Source organism: Excalfactoria chinensis, chromosome 1, assembly GCF_039878825.1.
Source record: "Excalfactoria chinensis isolate bCotChi1 chromosome 1, bCotChi1.hap2, whole genome shotgun sequence".
NCBI lineage: Eukaryota > Metazoa > Chordata > Aves > Galliformes > Phasianidae > Excalfactoria > Excalfactoria chinensis.
In genome coordinates, this window is record NC_092825.1 from 71410659 (window position 1) to 71433989 (window position 23331).

Here is a 23331-nt window from a genome sequence, read left to right on the forward strand (position 1 = left end):
CATATTGTTGTTTTAAGGGAGTCCTAGCATATTAGCAATTGAGTTTCTGATCTATGTCATCTGTGTACTTTAAATTTTCCATCACTTCCCACTGTTCTTTTGTGAGGAGGTTCTTTTTTGACATGATTTGTCAGATTTGTGACAGAATTTGTCAAAAAAGTGCAAGGAAAAATAACAGCAGATCCCTGAACTGTGGCAGCAGTGAAGAGTGTGGGAAGAAGCTGCCAGCAAAGGAAAGGTGTGAGCCTAACGGACTCAGTGTGGAAAGAATTGTCAGACTATTCTGACTATATTTCAGCAATTAATAGGTTTATTTCTAAAGGGGGTAGAGAATGTTTGATAGTGGGTTACTGTTGTTAGCTACAGTGTGACGTGAAAAAGGAAATGCTTCAGCAGCAACACCATGAACTTCTGTTGACAGGCTGTCTGGATCAGGATGATTCTGTATCCCTTTCACCCATCAGCCTAAATACTGTAGCGCATTTGCCGACAGTTCTTATGAACTGGTTGTACATCTTCCCTATTCCACCTTTCCTGCTGGATCTATGGTTCAAGTGAATGTCACACGATCTGGGCTAGGAGAAACTGGGAGGGGAGGCAGATAGAAAACAGTGATAGGACTGAAATCATAGTACTAAATGTGTGTCAAATTTCTGTCTTGTTGGGACCCCAAGAGGGCCCGATGAGGGGATTTCTGTCCCTCAGGGGAAAGCTGCTGGTCCAACAGAGCAGAGCATGCATAAACTCTAGCTAAGTAAGACCCAGCCTGGACTATTCCATGTTTCTGTGTTGAGGAGGGTGGCTTTTGCCTACATCCACTATATAATTAGGATGATTATGAAATAGTAGCCTCTTCAGTTTCTGCCTGTTGGCAGCTCTGAGGAAATGACCTAATTTAAACTGACCTAATTTGAACTGTCAGTATTAAGGAGCTTGATTCCTACCAAAATTCACTTTTAAATGAACCTAGAACATCTAGACAACTGCCAGACTTCACTGGCAATAATAATTAGTGTGATTTTCCATTACTGGACACAGGCTTTCACACATGTGGCTCCTGCAAAATGAATCTATAAGGCACCCTTTCATGGCTGTTTGAATGCTTCTCTTCTCTAGCTGCCTGTTTGACATTCAATAGCTATTTAGGCTGAAAAGTAACTATTTTTGCCTTGTTCTCCATGTTGACATTTAATTGCTAACTTGCCACGTGCTGAGTGCTTGCATTTCTGCTTTGTCCCACTAAAGAAATGGCTCTTGCAATGTCAACATGAAGCATCAACCTTAGCATGGCATAACCTACTCAGGACAAGAATTTTAGGTTTGTGCTCTGAGGCTTGGTATGAGAAAAGAACAGGGGTAGAGGAGAGAGAGGTTTCTTGGCTTTGCAGGGGTGAAATATTATGCTAAATGCACCATCAGCTTATGTATGCACTGCTGCGCCTGGAGAGCTGGGGTAGTGCTCAGCAACATTTTCAAAAGCCACAGTCTCACCTCAGTGCTGCGATCAATTGTGGATGGTAATTAGAAGAATCCTTCATAACTGTTATCCTTCACACTCCTCTGCTGCTGTGCCTGAGTGCTTTGTTGTACATTCTAGTATGGTTCCCCTTGCAGCAGTTATAGGCTCCCCTCCAAGTTATAGGTTACATCCCATCCTTGGACACACAATAGGAGAGACATGGTTCCTTTTCAGCAAGTCATGAATCATGCTCCTTGGAGACTGTTCAGACAGAAAAAACAGCAGTGGATGTTCAATAGAGTTTACCATTTTCTGCTTTTAGGGCATTCATTAATTCTTTGCAAATCTCTGTGACTTTACTCTGAGTAAGATGGAAAAATCATTGTTTTTGGATAGAGGCTGGTTCTTCAAGCCTGTGCAGCCATATTGCACATGGGACAGGTTAGTTTCTCCTCATGTTTCTCTGCCCCAGGGCTGCCTTTGCTGGATTTATGGAATTAGCATGGAGAGGAAAAAAGGGAAGCAAAGCCCTCATTAGTCACTGCTGTGTGTCTTTCCTTAGGACTGGCTTTATTGGTACAGTGAAATTACAGAAGTTCTCCCATCACGAGTGAACTGCTTTTTGTTTCACCACACAGGATGAAGAAGCCAGCTGACCTTCTGTGTCCAGTCAAACTGCTGCTTCAGATGACAATGTATCCAGCTTAAATGCCAAGCTATTTTTTAAGCAGCATGTCTCCTAGGGTCAGCTGCTCTGCCTCTTTTTAAGTGTCAGGGAACTACAGCCCCGAGGAACCTCTGCTCTTACAGGACTGTTGCATTGTACTATATAGGACCACTGTGATTTATAGACCCTCAAACACTAACATAGAATCACAGAATATCCCAAATTGGAATGGACTCACAAAGGCCATTGAGTCCAACTCCTAGTTCTACATAGGACCATTCAAAATTCAATCCCAGTGTCTGAGAGCATTGTTCCACCGCTTCTTGAGCTCCAGTAGCCTGGGCCAGTGACCACTGCCCTGGGGAGCCTGTGCCAGTGCCTAACCACCTTCTGATGAAAAACCTTTTCCTTACACCCAGTCTAACCCTCCCATGACATAGCTCTGTGCCATTCCATCAGATCCTGTCAATGTCAAGAGAGAAGAAATCTGCACCTGCCCCTCTGTTCCCCTTAAGAGGAAGCTGTACACTGCAGTGATGCCTCCCTTCAGTCTCCTCTAAAGAAAATGATTGTGCTTTTATTTGTTTTCTTTCTTTTTAAATTTTTGTTGGGGTCTACGTAAGCATGCAGATTGTACTTGTGGTACAGAAGGGGATTTTGCTCCTTCTCCAATCTCTTGCACAGTCTATGTCTTCAGCCTTCATCCTGCACCATCGCTGAAGATTTTTGCATGCTGTGCACATCAAAAATGCTCTTGAAAAGAAAGCAACATGACAAATATGGTGTAAGTGGATGGAAGAGAGCAGACTAAGTTAAATCCATTCCATCCTCCTTTTGTGTAAATCATGCTTTAATGGGTAATAGATTAGGTGAGTAGAAACAGAAAGGGTGACATATTGTACTCCAACAGGACAACAAGGGTTTGGGTGTTTGTTTGTTTGTTTTTGTTTATTTGTTTTGTTTTTTATGCAAATTATGAGGGGAAATGTCTGGGCTTTGGCCATTCAACCTGTCAGCTGCCAGCCCACTGGCAGTCCAAGGAAGCAAGTAGTAATTAAACAGTTCGAAGTTACTTCAGTTTTACTGCAGAGGCTGGTCAGACTCTTATTTTCTCTATTAAGCTTATATTTCTCTATTAAGCTTAAAGAGAATTGGGATCATAGGCTCACAGAACAGGCCAATTTTTTGTTGACCTCAGGTAGATCCAACCTATTCAAAGCAGGGTTGGCCATGAGGTTGGGACAGGTTAAACAAGGCTTTATCCAACATGGTCCTGAAAACCTCCAAGGATGAGAACTGCACAGTGTCTTACAGAAACCTGATCCACTGCTTGACTGTCTTCATGGTGGGAAAGCTTTCCTTGCAAGAGTTTGAACTTCTTTTGGTTCAACTTATGCTAGTTGTATGCTATCCTGACACTATGTGCCACAGTGGTGGCTCTGTCTTTTTGGTAACCTTCTCACAGGTACTGGGAAGCTGCCATTAGCACCCACCGTAGTCTTCTCTTCTGCAGGTCAGTAAACATCATAACTTCAGCATCTTTACACAGTGAACATGCTTCTGAAAGCTAACCATTTTTGTAGCCCTCCACTGAGATCACTCTGTTTTGTCAGTGATGGATATTGAGGCCCAAAACTGGGCGCTGTGTTTTAGATGCAGCATAGTAGTTACTGACCTCCTTTAAAAAGATTTTTTCTTTTTATGCACTTGGAAACTTGCACTACCTGTGGGCTGAGGATCTGTTTCCAACATAAGCAAATAGGGAAAACATTTTCCTTCTCTGGGAAGATATTTAGGAAGGATCTTTGACATAGGGTAGTTGTCTGGAAAAGTTATTACATACACAGCTCTTGTTTGGCTGCTCTCTGAGAAGCTGTAGGCTTTTGTTCTTGTATCCTTGTGATGCTCAATCCAGTTAGTAGTCAAAGTGAGAAGAACTGTAGCAATGAAAAACAATATACAGGTTTTTACTGCCTTCTGGGTTTTTGAAGGATAGTATGTCCATGATCAAGAATGTTATCACAGAAAAGGAAATAATACTGAGGTAGAAATGTGACAGAAAGCTGGACAATCAGTGGAGGCACCACTTTGCAAACTCTTCCTGCCAAGGACTGCTTGCCTTTGGCAGGATTGATAGTCCTGTATATCAGGATCCACTAGAAAGAATAAGTTTCTCCTTTTTGCAAGGACCAATTTAGCTCCACCCTTTACCTTACTCTGCAGGTACAAGAAGCAGGCTTTTCTGCCATCAGTTCCCTGTCCTCATTTTGTCAGGAATCTCAGAAGCCACTTCCTGAGCTTTTCCAGCTGTGCAAAAGGGAGCAACTATTTTCCTTTTCATAACAGGGATCTGTTCACTTTGAGCATTCTGTTACACTGTGAGTAAACCTGCCCTCTGTCTTGGCTTCTACAGTGACCTTGCTTACTTATAGGGGAAAAACCTTATTTTCAGCTCCTTATCACTGTCAGAGTTCAAATGTCTGTGCAGGAGCTTTCTGCCTGCCTCAAGTTGAATTTTGTTATATGAACCTAAGTTTCAGCAAGTAGAGCTCAGATGTTTTCAACAGTGAACTTGGAGAAACACAATTTGTTGCTTTGTCAATTCTTAAAATATATATATATGTATATATAATATATATTTTTAAAGTCTAGCAACCATTTAATGCACGGTCAGATTGCATCCTGCTGCTGTGGGCTGTGTTGCCAACTTCCTACAGAAACTGCAGAACAGGCAATGTGTCAGATGGAGGAATGATATGTCAGGTGCAACACTGAGAGCAGGTCTTCTCATGCCCATGACTTCGTTGCCGATCTAGTGTTGCAATCCACAGAACAATCTGACGTTCAGAAATGCATGACTTAGCAGCTCACTAGCTTCCTGGAGGTAGGGGAAGGGAGATTCCAGTCCAAGATCTCTTTTACAAGGAAATATTTAGATCAATAAAGGTCTATACATTACCAGGGTTGTAAAGTGAGCTTAAGCGTTTTGATCAGTGCTCTGGGACGGCTTTTATTATAGCTGTTTTTTGTCAGCAGAAAAATGAACAATCTCAGAGTAGCCAGTGAATTTTCCTTGTACCAGTACTCAAATCCACCATGGCAGTTCTTGCACCTCACAGCCCTTTCTGACATCAAAGCAAGGGAAGGGAGAAAAAACAGGGGTGGAAGAAAAGGTCAGAGCTTTAAACAAAGCAGGGAGCACAAATGCAGAGCACAAGTCTGGAATAAAACCTAGACATACTAGTAAGGTGTCAAGGCAGAAACAGATGTGGGGAATGACAGGAACATGTAATACTTGGGAAAAAAATGGTATGCAGAAGATCAGAGTAAAAGATACCAAGGCCTCTTCTGCCTTGAAATGCTGGTACTATGAAAAGATCAGCAAGCTCATTAGCTCAAATGATGAAGTTGAGGAATCCAACTTTCTGATGATCATTATGTGTGCTAGTGACCCCACCTCATGAAACATGCATTTTACCACTTATTTAACAACTGCAAAAATCAACACTCAAGAATTGAGAATAAATGACATTAAGGTTGCAATCTTAAGTGATGATACCATGAAAAAGAATAAATAAATAATTAAATAATAATTTAAAAAAAAAAAAAAAATGAAGGAAAACTCTAATTTGTGTATTCATACATTTTGATGCAAGATCTCTTTTTCCCCTTGGCAGCAGATTGGAAGTGCTAATATGGAGGAAGTGTGGAAGAGAAAGAACGGTCTTGTGGTGAAGGCAAATTATGTTATCAGAACTAGACAAAATGCCTGTTTCTGACTGAGAGTAGTGTGGGACAAGACACATAGCTGATCCCTCTGTGTGTATGAGAAGTATCTTTAACTTTGCTACAGTGCTGGGCACAAATGACAGCAACTGAAGTCCGTAAGAACTACAAACAACAAAAGATTGCATCTATGAATGCAACTATAGCTTTATAGTCTTCGTTTAATGCCAGTGTCTATTTCTGAACTTTATCATTTTTATGCCTGCATTCCTAAGCAGTAAAGGAAAGATGCAGGAAAGAATGGTAGTAGTGGCTCCTATTCACATGGTTCGTGCCTGTGTAACACTCACCAACAATGCTGTGAGCATCATCAAAATACCGTGTAGGAATTATTAACAACATAGTAAGTAATTAAAATTACACAAAGTAAATATGATCTCAGCCCTCCAAAATCCAAATTACCACCTACACATCTATTGGCTGAGACAGAGGCTGTGAGCTAAAATACTAATTAACTACAAGATCACCTACTATTCTAATAGATGGGCACAAAAGAAGCTGCACATCTACAGCAGCATTTTGTAATTTTTCAATGCTCACCTCTGTTGTCATAACAGGTGTGTAGGTTTTTTTTCTTCTATACCTTCAGTGGCAGGGAAGGATACTGAGAGGATCCAAAAAACCCACCTCATAAATAAATGGCTTACAAGTTGGTGCAAACACAGGAATTTTGTTGGTTTTTTTTTTATCATGGGGCAATTTACTCAGCAACTGGCATGATGGCTGCAGATGGAAGTAGCCTGTCTCCAGGGGGTAAGATCCTAGCCCAGGAACTGGCAGGACTTGTTGAAAGGTCTTTAAACTAGGTATGAAGGGGGAAGGGAACAAAATGAGGGCCACTGGGGTTGGGTGGGTAGTTTGATGTTCAAAACAGAGCTTGATGGGTGAAGAGGGTGGAGTTCAAAGGGATGAATAGGGGCTGCTTCCCTAAAGTGTCTGTACACTAATGCACTCAGCATGGGAAATAAACAGGAAGAGTTGGAGATCTGCATGTGGTTGCATGGCCATGGTCTTGTTGTGATCTCAGAGATGTAGTGGGACAGCTTGCATGACTGGAATGCTGTCATGAAGGGTTATGTGCTTTTTAGGAAAGATCGGCTGGCAAGGCGGGGTGGTGGAGTTGCTCTTTATGTGAGAGCGCAACTAGAATGTATTGAAATCCACCTGGAGGAGAGTGATGTAGTAGTGGAGAGCTTGTGAGTGAGAATCAAGGGGCAGGCTGGTAAAGGTGACACTGCTGTGGTTGTGTACTACAGGCCCCCTGATCAGGAGAAGGAAGTTGATTAGGCCTTCCATTAGCAACTGGAAGTAGCGTCACAATCCCAGGCACTGGTGCTTATGGGGGACTTCAGTTATCCAGATATTTGTTGAATGAGCAACATGGCCAGTCATATGTGGTCCAGATGGTTCTTGCAGTGTGTTGAAGACAACATTCTGTTGTAGGTGGTGGAGTAACTGGTGAGGGGAAGAGTGTTACTGGACCTTACTCTCACTAACAAGGAAGGACTCATTAAGGAAGTAAAGGTCGAGGGCAGCTTGGATTGTAGTGACCATGAGATGGTGGAGTTCAAGATCCTGAGTGAAAGAAGTAAAGCAAAAAGTAGGATTGCTACCCTGGACTTTAGGAGAGCCAACTTTGATCTCTTAAAGGACCTACTTGAAGCTATTCCATGGGCTAAGTTGTTAGAAGGTAAGGGGGCCTGTGAGAGCTGGTCAGTGTTCAATAAACAGCTCTTTTTCCAAGCTCAGTATCAGGGCATCCCTGTGAACAAGAAATCAGGAAAGGGTGGCAGGAGACCGGTGTGGGTGAGCAAGAAACTCACGCACAAACTCAAAGGGAAGAAGAATGTCCATGAAATGTGGAAAAAGGGTCTGACCACTTGGGAAGAATATAGAAATGTTGTCAGGGCCTGCAGGTATGCAACAAGAAAGGCTAAAGCCCACCTGGAATTGAATCTGGCATAAGTGATAAGGATAACTTAAGAAGGCTTTTTTAAGTATGTTAACAGTAAAAGGAAGACTACAAAGAATGTGGGTCCCCTACTAAGTGAGAGGGGTGTTCTGGTAATGGGGGATGCTGAGAAGGCAGAGATACTGAGCGCCTTCTTTGCTTCTGTCTTCAGTGAAAAAGCACTCCCTCAGGAATCCCAGACCCTGGAGTTTAGTGAAAGGGTCTGGGGAATGGAAGACTTCCCTTTAGTCAGAGAAGAGGTGGTCTGTGAGCACCTAGGCAACACCAATGTTTGTAAATCCATGGGACCAGATGGGAGGGAGCTGGCAGAGGTGATTGCTGAACCACTCTCTAGTGATAGAACTAGAGGGAATGGTTTCAAGCTGCGACAGGGGAGGTTCAGGCTGGACATTAGGAAGTATTTCTTCTCGGAAAGGGTAGTCAGGCATTGGAATGCACTGCCCAGGGAGGTGGTAGAGTCACCGACCATGGGAGTGTTCAAGAAACATTTGGATATTGCGCTGAGGAATATGGTTTAGCTGGGAAGTATTGGTAATGGTTGGACTAGATGATCTTCTAGGTCTTTTCCAACCTGAAAAATTCTGTGATTCTGTGATCTTTGAGAGGTCTTAGAGAATGGGGGAGGTGCCTGAAGACTTGGAGGATAGCCAGTGTCACTCTGGTCTTCAAAAAAGGTAAGAAGGAAGATCTGGGTAATTACAGGCCAGTCAGCCTCACCTCTGTCCCTGGAAAGGTGATGGAACATCTTGTGCTGGATGCCATCTCCAGACAGTTGGAAGAAAAGGACATTATAAGGAGTAGTTAGCTTGGGTTCACCAGGGGGAGGTCATGCTCAACCAATCTGGTAGCCTGGTGATGTAGTGAATGTAGTCTACCTTGATTTCAGCAAGGCATTTGATAGTGTCTCCCATCCTTATAATGAAGCTGAGGAAGTGTGGAATAGATGAGTGGACTGTCCACACCACAGTGAGGTGGGTTGAGAACTGGCTGACTGGCAGAGCACAGAGGGTCATCATCATTGACAGTGCAGAGTCTGGTTGGAGACCTGTAACTTGTGCTGTTTCCCAGGGATCAGTGCTGGGTCCGGTCTTGTTCAACATTGACAAGGGGATTTTGGCCACCCTCAACAAGTTTACTGATGATACAAAGTTGGGAGGATTGGCTGACACATCTGAAGCCTGTGCTGCCATTCAGCAAGACTTGGACAGGCTGGAGAGCTGGGTAGTAAGAAACCAGATGAGATTTAACAAAAGCAAGTAAAACAGGATTTGGCCATTTCACATCTTCTTCACATTTTGCTTATAATTCCTGAAAAGAAACCAAGAGGACCTTATTGTCCCCCATCTAGGTGCTCTAACAATGTATAGTAAGCACAATGGAGACAAGCAGCATCCCAAGATGGTGGGTGGTGCCCATGCCTACATATAACTGGAAGGTCTAAGTTCTTGCCTACTTGTGGCTGCTTTGCTATAAATTTTTTTGTTGTTGTTGTTTTTGTTTTTTATTTTTGCAGTTCATTTCTCCACAGCAAAACATAGGGGGCTGCTATTGGAGCACTGACCTCTGATAATGCAGGTGTAACATTGAGGATTTACCAGCTCTTGCCTGAACAGGTCATGCAGATGTGAGCACACAGGACCCACAAGACAACTGTGCAATGCATCTGAAAGTCCCACAGTGCATGACTTATGTCATGCATCTTATGCTCTGCATACTATTCTGGCAGATTTACTATCAATTCTGTATCAGTCAACCATATAAAGAGGAAAATCAATATTTACCAAGCACAATAGATTACATTCTTTATAATAATTTTTATAGTAAGTGATAAAAATTGGAATTTCAACTGATTAGTTGAAAAAATGTTGATACTTTCAAATACATCCTTCTTCAAAGAAACTAAGGATATTCCTCTTGATTAAAAAGCAGGTGTTTCTTTTTGAGCCTTCATCAAATGACATGCAAATAAAAATCTTGTAAATGGAACACAAACAATGCATTTGTAAACAGAAACAAACAGTGCTTTAAACAGTGTGTTGGTAAAATATATCCAATTCTACTAAGAGAAGCTGCAGCAGAGCGAATAGCAAGAGGGTCCTAAAAAGTTATAGAAGTACTAATGCATCTGCTATGGCAGATGTAACGGACCAACTCTTTGTGTTACATGAGCTCAGCACACAAAACTGTCATTGTTTTCACCAGTGGCAGTGCAGAAAATTGTCTTTGCATCTACAGAGTAGATGAAGCTTGGTTTAGCTCCGGTGTAGTCAATGGAAAGGGATGAATTTGGCCTTCTGCATACTGTCAAGTATAGATAAACAATCCTATGTAGCTGCTTAGCTTACTGTGTTGCAAGTCTGATACAAGACAGAATTCCACTATCTTTTACTCATGCCATTTATTCTCCATTTCTAAGAAGAAATGAATCTGAGAACCATCAATTGGATAATTAGGCCAATCTTGGGCCAGAACTGCCCTCCCCACCCCCCCCAAAAAAAAAAAAAAAAAAAAAAAAAATTCAACTCCCATTCATGCCATGGTTTTGTTTCCATAACTGCACACAGAAAAGCTACTGCTGTCTTGGTATGTTTTTCCTTACTTGATCTCCACATGTCACAAAAAAAATAAAATAAAATAAAATAAAATAAACCAAACTACTGGACTTTTCATTACCAACAATACTCTTTTCCTTCTTGTTGCTGCCCTTTATTTCCTCTCGTTCAACAAGAGAAGTCAGCTCTGGTTCTTTTTGGTAGTGCAGGTATGAACTTTGGTCTGATGTTATCACTCCCTTTTGTTTTCCATGGTTCCTAATGCTTTTTCATGAAGCACTTGAAGGCAACATGGAGAAGAGGGCGAGCAAGGCAGCTGAGTGTACAAAATCTGCTCTGTGAAATTCTGTCCTCCTGCTGTGCTTGAAAATGACATTTGAGAGTGCAGCTCTCAGTGTTGGAAAACAGTCCTCTCATTACTTCTGAAACTTTAAACTGAAAAACCACTGAAAATAGTAATTTTACCATACAACCAAAAAGGAGGACCAGGCCAAGTGCTAGATAGAGTTGCTGCTAACCTGTTCTAGAAACTTTTTCCATGAAAAGTGAGCCATCTTGCACCAGTCACCCTGTGAGTCAAACTTTTTCCTTGACAAAGTCCACAAAAATAGTATAAGAGCAGCATCTGTAGTCTGAAAAGATTTTGTTCTTTTATTTGATGAGAGGTGTTTTTTAGACTGTGATTTTTATTTAACAAATCTGACAGATAAACTGAATAAATTGCATTAGTATTATCTTTTGATCATACCAGGACTTGAACAAATTTGGAATACAGATCAAAGATACAAAAGGATACCAACATTGCCATTTCTACCTAGTTACTTAGAAAATTATGCTGAATTGCCTTATTCTAAGTGATAACACAAATTCCTATCAGAGAATTAAAAAAAAAAAAAAAAAAATTATCTTGGCCTCTGACTGTCTTCCACTTTCTTCCACCGTCTTCCCTCTTTTTCCCTCCAGCTACTCAATCTCCTTTTCATTTTTCATTATTTACCACTACTTTACATATACCATAGGCATGTTAGTTTGTTCAGTATTCTTCTGAAAAAGATAAATTGCTCTCCAATCCAGATGAAACCACTGCTATACCTAACATACATACACAATAACATTCTCTCTGACATATAGCCTAAGAAGTAACTTTGGATTCAAATTAATGGGTCGCAACTCATTTCAGAGAGCAACAGATTATAAGAAAAGGAGGGGAAAAAAAAAAAAAAGTGATTACATATATTATGCATGTATATGCAGATTCATTCTTTCTCTCAGTCATCAGTTAAAACCACTGATCACCCTGTGGCTTTCAGGTGACACTTACTCCTGAGGAGTGAGATGTCAAGATTTCAGAAATTTACCTGAGTTTCCATTCAGCCACTGTAACATGGGCTGTTCCCTCATATGGTTTTGTACATAGCCTTGTGCGGCTCCTGCTGGCCCATAGGTTACCATTCCACTGCTGCCAGGTAAGGCAAGGAAAGCTGCACTGGACTCAATTGGCGTTGTTGAAGTGAGGTGAATGCTGGAGACACTGCTTGGCAAGTGAAATGGCAGACAGTGGAACTGGGAACACTGGTGCTGCTGTGGATGCTGGGACAGCTGGTAAGTTTCACCCTGGCTGCCATACTGACAGTATGGGGTCTCTAGACTGCCTATGAAGTCCAGCCACTCAGGAGAAACTGGTGAACACAAGCTGTGGAGAGCAAGGAAAGAAGCAATTCAGAGTTCAAAGTAGGGTCAAAACTGTACAGCACTTTCTAAAATATACAACTGTTGTTTTTCACTCTTGACAGCCATTCAAATCCTTATCTGTCTCCAACACTTTCTTCCAAATCCCGGACACAAGAAAAAAAGACAGAGCATTAGCAGCAGAATTCTATAACATGGCACACTGATGAGGACTACCTTTCAGTTTTTCCTACTTTGTAAGTGGCACACACCAACACTTCTGAAGAATGTGCTTCTGAATTCGACTTCCACTTGATATACATGCAATTATTACCAATATCACTTTTCTGAAAGTAAGTGTATAGTCCTACTACACCATTATACACTTTTCCATACTCCATTTAAAGGGTTCATTTTCTTTTGAATTCTCAGTTACACTCTCATTTTCTGGTCCCATACCCAACTTTGCACTCTCAAGATTCACTTCCTTTGTCGTCCTCAAAGAGAATCTCATCTTCTCCTACCTTTGATTCTGGATGCTATAAGCAAAGGCCTCCTTGGAGCTGTTTTCCTGACTGGACAAGCTGCATTCACTGCTGGGAGCATCCAGCATCAATGGAACAATGTGACTATAGGGGCTGAATGGAAGACAGAGAGGCAGGCTGGCCCTGCGAATGGGTGGAGGACTGGGAAGGCTGGGGAAGCACTCCACCCTGCTGGAACTGAAGTCAAGCTGCACCAACGCCTTTGTCTGAACTGCTTTGCAAGATGCTGTCATTCCAGTCACTGGTGAGACTGTGAATAAAAAGAGAGACTATCATACTAAAAATTAAAAGGAGTAAGCACAGTATCAGCCTAACAAAAGGACAAAACAGAAAGACAAGATGCCAGTGAAGGAGTGTAGGTTAACTGATGCAAATGAAAGTGAACTAGTAGCAGCATTTCTTCTGGGAACAAGTAGTAGCAAGCTCTCTGAACACATAGCTGTGCTTATTAGTTAGCCAAGATTACCTTCAGAATTTGAGTCTCCATATAGGTTTATTCAGTTCTCAAGAAGTTAGCCAACTAAAATAAGTGCTTCATGGAAAAGAAAACAGGATCCCCCAGCCTTCTTCCATATCTATTGTCCTCTGGGAAGAAGGTGCTGCACAGATTATCCTTTTGAAAAATTCAGCTAGTTTGAAAGAAACAAAAAGCATGCCTTTGGAGACATAGCATCTCAGCTGTGTTTTAAAAACAAAACTAACTCCTGATATGCTTTTGATGAATCATGCCAAACACTAAAACAAACAAAACAAAATCATATAGATGTCAGCTTTGTGAAATGGAAGCTAGGAGATGGGAAAGCACAACATATTTCAGTAGTTGGTCTTGTCTGATGGCCTGCCTCTTCAGTCACTTCTGGAAAAGGAGAGTGGAACAGTTTCTTACAAAGCTACCTCTGTGGAAAGAGGACATGATAGGAAAAGTTCATAAGCACATATGCTGGTGATCCAGAATGAGAATACACAGATGTTCAAGAATTTTGTATGTGGTCTTCAAGAACTTTGTACATTAACAAAATGCTCCTCTATTAAGCCAAACAATTTCTTTTTAGAAAAAAATGTAACTATCTTCAGGTACATAGGGCAACAGAAATGATTTTTCAAGACAAGTTAGCCTGAACCAGAATAAGGATATGAGCAGATATGAGAATATACCTCAGACATTATTAAGTACAATTGGTCTACTTCCACCCATGGCAAAGCACTCAGGGAATTCTATAGCAGCGTGAATAGTTTACAACTGTACTTCACCCTCACAGGTATAGAGAGAAACATCAAGATGCACACCTTTGGCATAACACCTAAACATAATACTGCTGCAGCTAGAACAAGCAACATTTTCAGAATTTTGGTATGCGTGTCCAGAGAGCTAATAAGATTCCACTTCAATCATTTGCAGTTCCATTTCTACGTTTCCCCACTGAGCTTGCAATTGCATTTATCTTACTGTATCTTCCCATATGATTTTTTTTCCCCCCTCTCAACTCACTGCAACCAGTTTCTTGTAATAAAACATGCCTGTGTAATTGTAATCACAGCATTTACTGGAACATTAAGGGCCATCATATAGCTTGTCACATACACAGTCTCTTTCTGAAATTTAATTTTTAATTACAGTAAAAAAAAAAAAAAAAAAGTATCATTCTTGCAAATGGCATCTTGAAAGAGAAAATCTAAATCAAAGTTCGGAGCACAAGAATTCTTCAATTAATTAACTAAAGTTGAGTAAACCTATTTCAGCTTAGAACTATAATGCTAGGAGAAGTGTGTCAGTCTAATTTTCTAGATTTTCAGTAGAACAGAACCGACAACTTTTTTAGAAGTTGCGACTCTTATTTGCTATTTAAGCTACACATCATCAGTTTTAAAGTAATCTGTTTAAAGGCCAGAATATAGAATAGTGAAATCTCAGGACTTATGGGATTTATTTACTCTTCTTTGACAGATCATGTTAAACTTCATGCAATTGCCCCTCCACTTCATTCAAATTTCTGCTTCTGGCTAATTAATCACATTGTTATTTCCCTATGAGCTACAAGCTCTTCTTGAAAAATGACCAGGGGGAACAAAAAATATTCAGTGAACAGAGGCATAGAAAGTAGCTTTTACTTCTATGGGGGGATAAATGCTTTTCTGAATATAAGCTCACAAACAGCTTCTGAAAAATTGGCATCAACTGCTAAATCACCAGAAATCTCACTAAATACACAAAATTATCCAAAATTACAAACAACTGTCTGCCTAGTTTTGCCCAAGGAACTGCTACAACTGGAAGTTTATGTACACAAAAGGCCAGTGCTTACCTGCATAAACATGTTCTTGTATTTCATATAAAAGGCATTTAGTTTATACATGCATCTAAACTCTCCTTAACAGAAAGTTCAGTCCTACTCAGAGACATTTAGGTTTCATCTCTAAGGGGACACCTATGCTTTAAATCACTCAATCAAAGTAATATAATTGTTAGAAGTCTCAGACAAACTGCAAACAATTAGATATGTCAAATACATTCACAGTACTTTGCTTAAAGCAAGAACTTATCTAGCAAAATCATAATATAATTCTAAGACCAAGGTAAGCTCAAGTAAAAATTTCTGAAGTACTATCAATTCTTTTGATTTTGGTATTAGTGGCACTGCCAGAAAGAAAATATTTATATATATATATCTCGATTGCAGCTTGCTGGCATTTTTAATCACCAACTTCTAATTTCTTTGGAGAACTGTATCAAACAGTGAGACAGACATAAATAAAAAGGTAAATCATAAACATTGTCTAGAGAACAAGGAAAAACAAAGGAAAAAAAAAAAAAAAAAAAAAAGCACTGAGCACTTCATAGAAGTCAGTTAACAGGTTGTAGCATTCTCATGCACATCAATAATTTTCTCATCCTGCTAAAAGTGGCAATAAACTGCTACCAAGGAGAATATCTGAACAATCACTCTATTAGGCCAGCCTCTGAGCATAACTACACCACTGCTTAGGTCACAAATTATTCTGGTGAAATCTGCCGTGAGCTGTTTCCACTGAGACCACTTTCCCTAGCCTTTGTCTTGTGGATTTATGACCTTTTTATTCATTTGTTCACTCTTACTTTGCTTCTTTTGCTTGGCATGTTATCCTACCCAGGTTTTATCTTCTTCATTTTCTAAAGTGTTCTAAGAAAAATGGAGAGCCCTAGATGGCGTTATTTATGAGCAAACTTATTTCTGAATGTGGATGAATGGGTCTGTCTATGCACTGCTAGGTGAGGAGGAATAAAAGGAAGTCTCATTTTTCATGGTTGAAGGCTTTCCTGTGATTTGGATATGCAGATTTCTCTCCTATGAGAACTCTTAATGGCAAGTCTTTTCCCTCAGAAGGAGCAATAACTTAGATCTCTACTTTTCCTGTACAACAATTTTCCCATGACTTGTGGGAAAGCAGGATAAAAATAATTATTAATATAATAAATAACTGAACATCACAATTTGTGCTCACTAGCAAAACATGCCTCTTTTCTGCAAAGTAAAAAAATAATAATATTTTTGCCATACAGACATTTCTTTGGAAAATTTTTACCAGCCTTAGGTAACAAACAGACCAATACTTTTTGCTTACCTTGATTTAAAGAGAACAAACAGAATTAATGTTCATGTGTCCTTAATACTAAAGGTATAAGAGTTTCAGTAAAGGAAGTATATATTTCATAAAAGCTAGATTTACATACAGCAAGTTCAAAGTTCATGAGTAAAAAATCCATAAATCTTTATGTTGATTTATTTTATTTTATTTTTCATTTCAAGAACTGCATCCCAACATGCAGATTCTCCAGAAAGAAACTGCTCAATACAGGTGGATTTATACTTTTGCACCAAAGAGCACATAATAGCCAGAATAATACTTTTGTCATCATGTAGAAAGGCACCTTCAGATGCATCAGTTATCATTCAGCTACAACAACAGAATGTCTCAATCTTCATATCCTTATGAACTCATGTTCAGAATTCCTTGCTGGGATGAATGAATAAAAATAGTAAATCTAGCTCTAGTGTTCGCAAAGAGGCACCATTCAACATAGCCATTAATATAATCAAAGGGGAACTGCTAAATCTAATATCACTTTTTGGATTGATGCAATTGGCCTCTAACATGACCTCCCTGAAGTGTCTGAGAGCCTGCCAACATCACCAGAAATAACAAAAATATCGCACTGATATGAGTCTCACCTGAGGACGAAGCAAGCAATGCAGAGCACTCACTGAGCCTGCAGGAACAGTTCCCAGCTTTAGTGTCTACACTTAATATGGCAGACTGATCAGCCAATGGAGGCACTGGCAGAAGAGGTGCCCTGGAGTTGTACATAAAAGGTATGAACTTGAACAAGAAGACAGTGCAAGACATTACCAGAAAATAAATAAATAAATAAAAATAAACAAGAACAACAACAACAAAAAAGCCCACAATTTTTTAAACTATCCTACAATGGCTAGATCCTAGACATTACATCAGTAAACTTACTTACTTAGGAGTGGAAGAAGGATTAATGAGTGCAAGAGACACAGTTAACCAATATTTGGGGAAGCAGTCTCAGACTGCTTGTGTGCAAAGGACATGCAGCTGGGACAGTGCAATGAAGTTCATCAGTGGTCTCTTATCTGTCACTTAATGGTTCACTTTTTATTCAGTCTTCTTAAGAACAAGAATCACATTCCAGATTGCCATACACACCTCCCTCTAGAGACTTAATTTTTTCCATCCCTGCCTTCCTTTGACAGACTACATATCTTCTCACTTACTCCTTTTTCCCCTCCAATGTAAATGCTCCTCAATCATCTATGAAAGGTGTAATTTTTCACTTCTTCAGAGAAGCCCATGCCACCATGAAACTGTTACATGCAAGCAGCATTTCCATCACTAAGTGAAAAAGCCATGAAAATGTTAAGTGATGGTGGAAAGAGGCCTGGGATAAAAAGTTTCCCTTGTGCACACAAAGGGCCTAAACAGCACATAAAAAGAAAAATGAAGTAGTGATTTTGTTCATCCTATCTATTCAATTCTCTGCCCTCCACGTGGCTTCAGTAAACAGTGCTACACTGTGTCCAAAACTTCTCTTAAGAGGACCAGCTCCAGCAATTTGCCAGACACCTGCCTGGCTGCAGAAAATGGAAGTTCATCAAACCTTCGCTTCAATGATCAGTTCTCCATGGATTAAACAAAAAGGTCAAAAGTAATAGGTGAAGATTTAATTCATTAGGTATCCATTGTGGAGAAAAGAGTAAATAGAGCAAGTCCCTCACCCAAAACTGCCTGACCCAGACAGAGCTGATGGTGTTGAGTACTTTTTGCTGCCTTTGGCAATCGACTTCACTGTTTTTCGCCACTTTGCCCTGCGATTCTGAAACCAGACCTGATCAATAGAAAGAAACATTCAGATTGGCAATAGGAACACAGGCAAAAGAACTACAATGACTGCCTCCATTCTTGCCCAGATGAATCCAGAACTCGTGGAAGCTTTCCTCCAAAGAGCATCTGCAAGATTAACTTCTTTCTACCTCAATTTCTCCCCCTGAAAATTTTCCTGGCACAGATTCCATAAGTCACTGATACCCACACAGGCATTACCAGGATACGCTGTGGTGTCACCCCAACCACAGTTGCAATTTCCTTTCTTTTCTCATTGTCAGGGTAGCGGTCTTCTTGGAACACCTTCTCCAGCTCTTCTAGTTGTTCTAGAAATGATGCAGACAGAAATGGAAAGAATGTGATGAGGAAAAAAGGAACAGCAGAGCAGCCGAGGAAGGAGGAACAGCAGAGCGGCCGAGGAAGGAGGAACAGCAGAGCGACAAAAGAGGAACAACAGTTATTTTTAACTTTTTTTTACCAGCTTCTGTACTATAGTTAGCAATAAATGAACAACATGGGTGGTATTTTCTTAAAAAGCAAACCAGAGAAGTATGCTAGTGTCTCCTTCCACAGTATAACAAACAAATATTTCAAGCACAAAGACTCGGCATCTTTGAGCTGAAGAAGTTCTCACACCTGTAATACTGCAGAATGCATTGCAAATATTATTCAGAGCATTTCAGCCCCTTCATGGTATGCCTTCAATATGATATAAGATACATTAGTGTCACTATTGTTACAAGTGCACTGCGTACCACTGGGTTCCCTGTTACCTACCTGCACTATAGAAGGTGCGTGTCTTCTTCTTGACCGGAAGTAGAATTTCTGGATCCTCACATATATCTTTTTTCTGCTTGTTCTCACCATGACTACTTCCAGATTCCAGCAATGAAGATACCTTGTAGGACTGCTGTCCTACAATACTGGCTGAAGTACAGAGCACTGACCTGCAAGCAGCTGGGCCACGTACATCCTCTAACAGCGCCAGCCTGCAGAGTTCTCCAGAGTCTGCACTAGGTGCCTTTGCAGCACACATTCCACTTACGCTTTTTTTTTTCGTTTCTTCATTTGCAGTCACATCAGAGTAATAACCTTCATGGTGTCTGAGTGACCCTGAATCATCTGTGGGTGCCTGCGCAAACATAACCACAGGAAGAGGAGACACAGAATTTATGTTGTTGAGGAAATCTGACAACTGCCCATGCACTGAGGCAAGGTTGAGTGGAAGAGCTGTTGAGTCTTGAGAAGCTGACGCAGAGGACTGCAGCATGCAGTAACTACCATCTTCCTCCTTCACAAGGCTTGTCTTATCTTCTGTTTTCAGAGTATCCCCAACTTCTTTTACAGTTGCAAGTTGGAACATAACTAGTGCATCAATTCCCCATACTGTGTCCATCAAGAAGTTCAGCATCTAACACAAAGTGCTCAGTGTTCAGTGATAAGCCCTCGCTGTCCTTACACTCTACAAAGAAATAAAAAAGAACAAAAAACATCCCCCAGACTGATATGTACATTTTCTTACCCAGGTGTGCCTAGATAAGTTTCAGTCATGGGAGAGGGGCAACACCACACTAAAAATTAAGAGTGGGGGAAAAAAAAAAAAAAAAAAAAAAAAAAAAAAAAAAAAAAAAAAAAGCTGTATATAACTAACAGTAGTATTTATAAGGAAAACAGCACTGTGATCAACAGAGGCATTTGGAATAAGGAACATAATAAAAATTAATGATTTATCAAGACACCAAAGGACTCCTTACAAAAATAAGCAAAAAATAAATGAAAGCCAGATTCCGGTCTATTCTGTCAGCAGTGATTATCTGACAATGGCACTATTTTTCATTACAGATGTTTCTGTTTCTATCATACTTAAGTTGATTAAAGTTAACAAACAAACAAAAAAACAACAAATAGCACAAACGTACTAACATACTTAACTTTCTTCAGCTTCAGGCATAATTATTGAATAGCACACCTAAGGATGGGCAATGAAGTAGGTACCTGAAGGCAAAAATAGACAAAGTTTGATAAAGAACAATGACTGCATTATGCTAACAGATATCAAATAGTAGAAGATAGTTAAGAAACAACACAGCAAGATAAATAAAATAGTCAATTATTACTTTAACAGAACAAAAAATAAAGTGCACTCACTTCCAGCTGAAGCATGCATTTTCAAACCAAAAAAATCTGACTGATTTTCCCAGAATGCATGTAGAATTCAGTGTGACTTATAGATGGGTGTATTTGTTTCTTTTGTCTTTAAGGGGTGGCTACTACTTAATAATAATAAATTAAAAAAAAAAAAAAAAAAGAACTATAAAGAACTATATTTCTGCTTCTTTCTGGAAAGAGCTTTGAGCAGATTGCTGGCAGCATTTCAATTGTAAGCATTTACAGAGAATATGTGGCAACTTAATTGGGGAGCAAAGCATTAAAAAAAAAAAAATCATTTCACTCTATCCTACTTTTGATTATATTAGCACACTGCCAAAATAAAGAAGTTGCTTTCTGATCCAAACACTCTTTCGTAAACAACTGTTAATAGAGGAGGAAACTCGCAACATCAGTTAATTGGGTCAGTGTTCATGGAAGTACAAAGGGACATCAGCCTGCTTCCATGACCTCCCAGTTTTTCTTTTTACAGAATTAAGACAATTGAATCAGTAGTATAGGAAAAAGAAAAAGACAGTAGCAAAATACTTTCTACCCATTATAATATGATCTTGTTAAGAAGCAAGTTTCTTTCACTGTTAAACACCATAAAATACCCTGATGGGAGGGGCCAAGAACTAAGGGAGGCAAAAGCTAGTTATATTCTACATAATCTCCTTTTCCACTGTCCTTTCTGCTTTACCTTAACTTGTTTCAGTCCTGTTCTTGCTCATTACATGATAAAACTAGTATTTTCACATATATATCCCGTCATACTGTCCCTCAAATTAGAAATCATATTTTCAGCTTCATGATTTAAATACACTTTTAACTAATTTTTACTGTTATGTATTTTATTTTACTATTTATTATATATATTTATTTTACTATTTACATCACAAAACCTGTTTTGAAGTCATGTGCCCATTCCTCATATTCTTAGTAGAGACAGATCAAAAACAGGGATTTTTGCACCACCTGCAGGAATAATTCTTTCATCAAAAATCTGCCATCTCTGTTTCTTAGACACAAAGCAAAGACCTGACAACACAAAACTTGGTATCAACAAGAAGAGACCTGAAATGAAAGTAAAACATGGGAAAAAAAGATAGACCTTCATAGTAACAAGCTACATAGCTGCCAGCCTGCTCCTTCTTTCATCATTGCTACAGGAGGTGACCTGATTGAACATCACTTTTTTTTTTTTTTTTTTTAAATAAATAAATAAACAGAAATAAAAGAGAGCTTAAGTAGGTAGGTCACACTAGTGGAGTCTAGAAAGTCTGAGATTACATGAACAAGGAGTAAATTTGTCCTCTTTCTTCTTGCAATCACCTCCTCAGAGGTCCTAAAACAAAGTAAGCATTTGCACATTGACAGCAAGATTTTTAAGGCTATTTTGAGCATTCAGCACTAAGCAACCCAGACATGAATGTTACAGAGCCATCCATACAAATCAGACAAAGAGGAAGAGAACTAGGGACATTAGCACCACCAGCCTGGAAGTTCTGAGGTAGAAGGATCACACTATGGAACTATAAAGGGAAGACTGGCAACCTCAATCTCCTCACCAGTTTGCCATGTGCTTTTATAAGCCCTGTAATTCCAAGGCCACACAAACACTGAACTGACAGCAGCCTACAGCTTTCAGACAGTACACCAGATTAGATGGCAGCTATCCCTGCGGCAAGCTCTCTCATTACCCATCTTGCGAGTACCAGTTCAGGCTTGGTGGAATTGCTGCCCAGTTAACAGTCTGGAGGAAGAAACAATGGGGTTCTTATTTTCTCCTGAAGTTGCTCATTAGGCCCATTGCCAGGCACCTTCTCTCCAGTAATTAACATGAGCTGGCACTGTCTTCCTGAAGCCGAACTCTTACCCATCCCTTTCAGCATTCGTTCCTCCTCCATGCCCACCACATCCATGCCAGCTGGACAGCTGCTCTGCATCCAACCCACCACAGCCGGAGGCAGTGTTGTTAATGCCCCACCCAGCAACGAGCTTTGTGTGAGCAGTGGGACCAGCCAGCTCATCAAAGCCACCTGTGGAGTCAGCAACAAGGAATGCACCGCCCAGAAGCCGTGGAGGCTATCTGAGAGACCTACCTCAGCCACTAGGCCAAGCATATAGTGGTAATAGGTAGGTGACCCCTCAACAGGAGCAGGGACTCCCAATAGAACCATATGAAATGGGGTGGCAACCCTAAAAGCTCTGCAGCAGATGAAATCGGGCCAGTGGTGAGGCACAGCTCCTACTGGTTACAAGATCATGTTTGGAGAGTTTGTCAGTGGCTCAGTGCCTGAATGGAGTGAAGAATGATACCACTCAGGTCTGTACAAGGGGTGCTATTTAATATCTTCATCAACAACAGCAGTGGGATCAAGTCCATGCTCAGTAAATTTGCAGATACACCAGGTTGTGTGTTCTACACACCTGGGGAATAAGATGTCATTCAGAGAGAGACTCAAACAATGGACTCAGGTGAACCTTACAAGGTTTAACAAAGCCAAATGCATGGTCTTGCACCTGGGCTGTGCTATCAATACAAGCTATGGTATAAAACAATAGAACACAGCTCTACTGAAAAGGATTTGGGAGTACTAACAGATAGCAAGCTGAACAAGAGGTAGTAATATACTCTTGTAACATAGTTAAAGCCATTCATATCCTGGGCTGTATCAAAAGAAACATAGCTAGAAGGTCCAGGGAAGTGATCCTGCTCCTCTTTACTGGTAAGATGCTTTGACCCAAGAGTAATTTTACTGTGTTAAATGAGTATAAAATGAAGTATGTGTAGCAGCACTATGTAAATCAAGTATAGTTAGTATGATAATACAGCTGATTCAGCCAGCAAATTTAAAGCATACTGACTAGAGTGTTAATGATGCTTAATTTCTTAAAGACATCCAGTGACCAGGTACAAATTTGATCCTAGAATGGATAGAATCTCTTAAATATTAAACCAAAGCATAAAAATAAACACTAGAGACTGCTTTGGAGGTTCTTGTCTCTAATCAGCAGTGTATGAAGGTTTGGCTTTCTCTAGTATCAGCTTTTTCTAGTATTCTGAGTATTCTAGTTTTCTGAGGAAAAGAACTATTGAGAATGCTTTCTTTCTTCTATCTTCAGAAAGAATGAATACAAGGTCT

General features: G+C 40.1%; 1 protein-coding gene across 11 annotated transcripts; it reads right to left on the reverse strand.

The window, feature by feature from the left end:
• Positions 1-11115: 11115 nt before the first annotated feature.
• Positions 11116-22343, reverse strand: NOBOX (NOBOX oogenesis homeobox). 11 transcript variants are annotated; one of them, XM_072353568.1, is made up of 8 exons: positions 22288-22343; positions 19962-20029; positions 18812-19496; positions 18254-18360; positions 17929-18038; positions 16858-16979; positions 12629-12899; positions 11116-12129 (listed from the first exon to the last, which is right to left on the reverse strand). In XM_072353568.1, the coding sequence occupies exons 3-8, from the start codon at positions 19443-19445 to the stop codon at positions 11775-11777; spliced, it is 1599 nt and encodes a 532-aa protein (XP_072209669.1). In that variant the 5' UTR covers positions 19446-19496; positions 19962-20029; positions 22288-22343; the 3' UTR covers positions 11116-11774. The 11 variants fall into 11 exon arrangements, with proteins under 11 accessions (XP_072209669.1, XP_072209631.1, XP_072209696.1 ...); XM_072353530.1 differs by lacking the exon at positions 22288-22343 and adding an exon at positions 22062-22141; XM_072353595.1 differs by lacking the exon at positions 22288-22343 and adding an exon at positions 22062-22141 and having other exon boundaries at positions 19958-20029.
• Between the last annotated feature and the right edge of the window lie 988 nt (positions 22344-23331).

Coding starts and splice junctions, on each gene's coding strand:
- NOBOX (XM_072353568.1), bottom strand. CDS start 19,445: ATGCTGAACTTCTTGATGGACACAGTATGGGGAATTGATGCACTAGTT. Junction 18,361..18,811: donor ACGCACCTTCTATAGTGCAG/GTAGGTAACAGG, acceptor CATCATTTCTAG/AACAACTAGAAGAGCTGGAG. Junction 12,130..12,628: donor TATAGCATCCAGAATCAAAG/GTAGGAGAAGAT, acceptor TGCTCTCCACAG/CTTGTGTTCACCAGTTTCTC.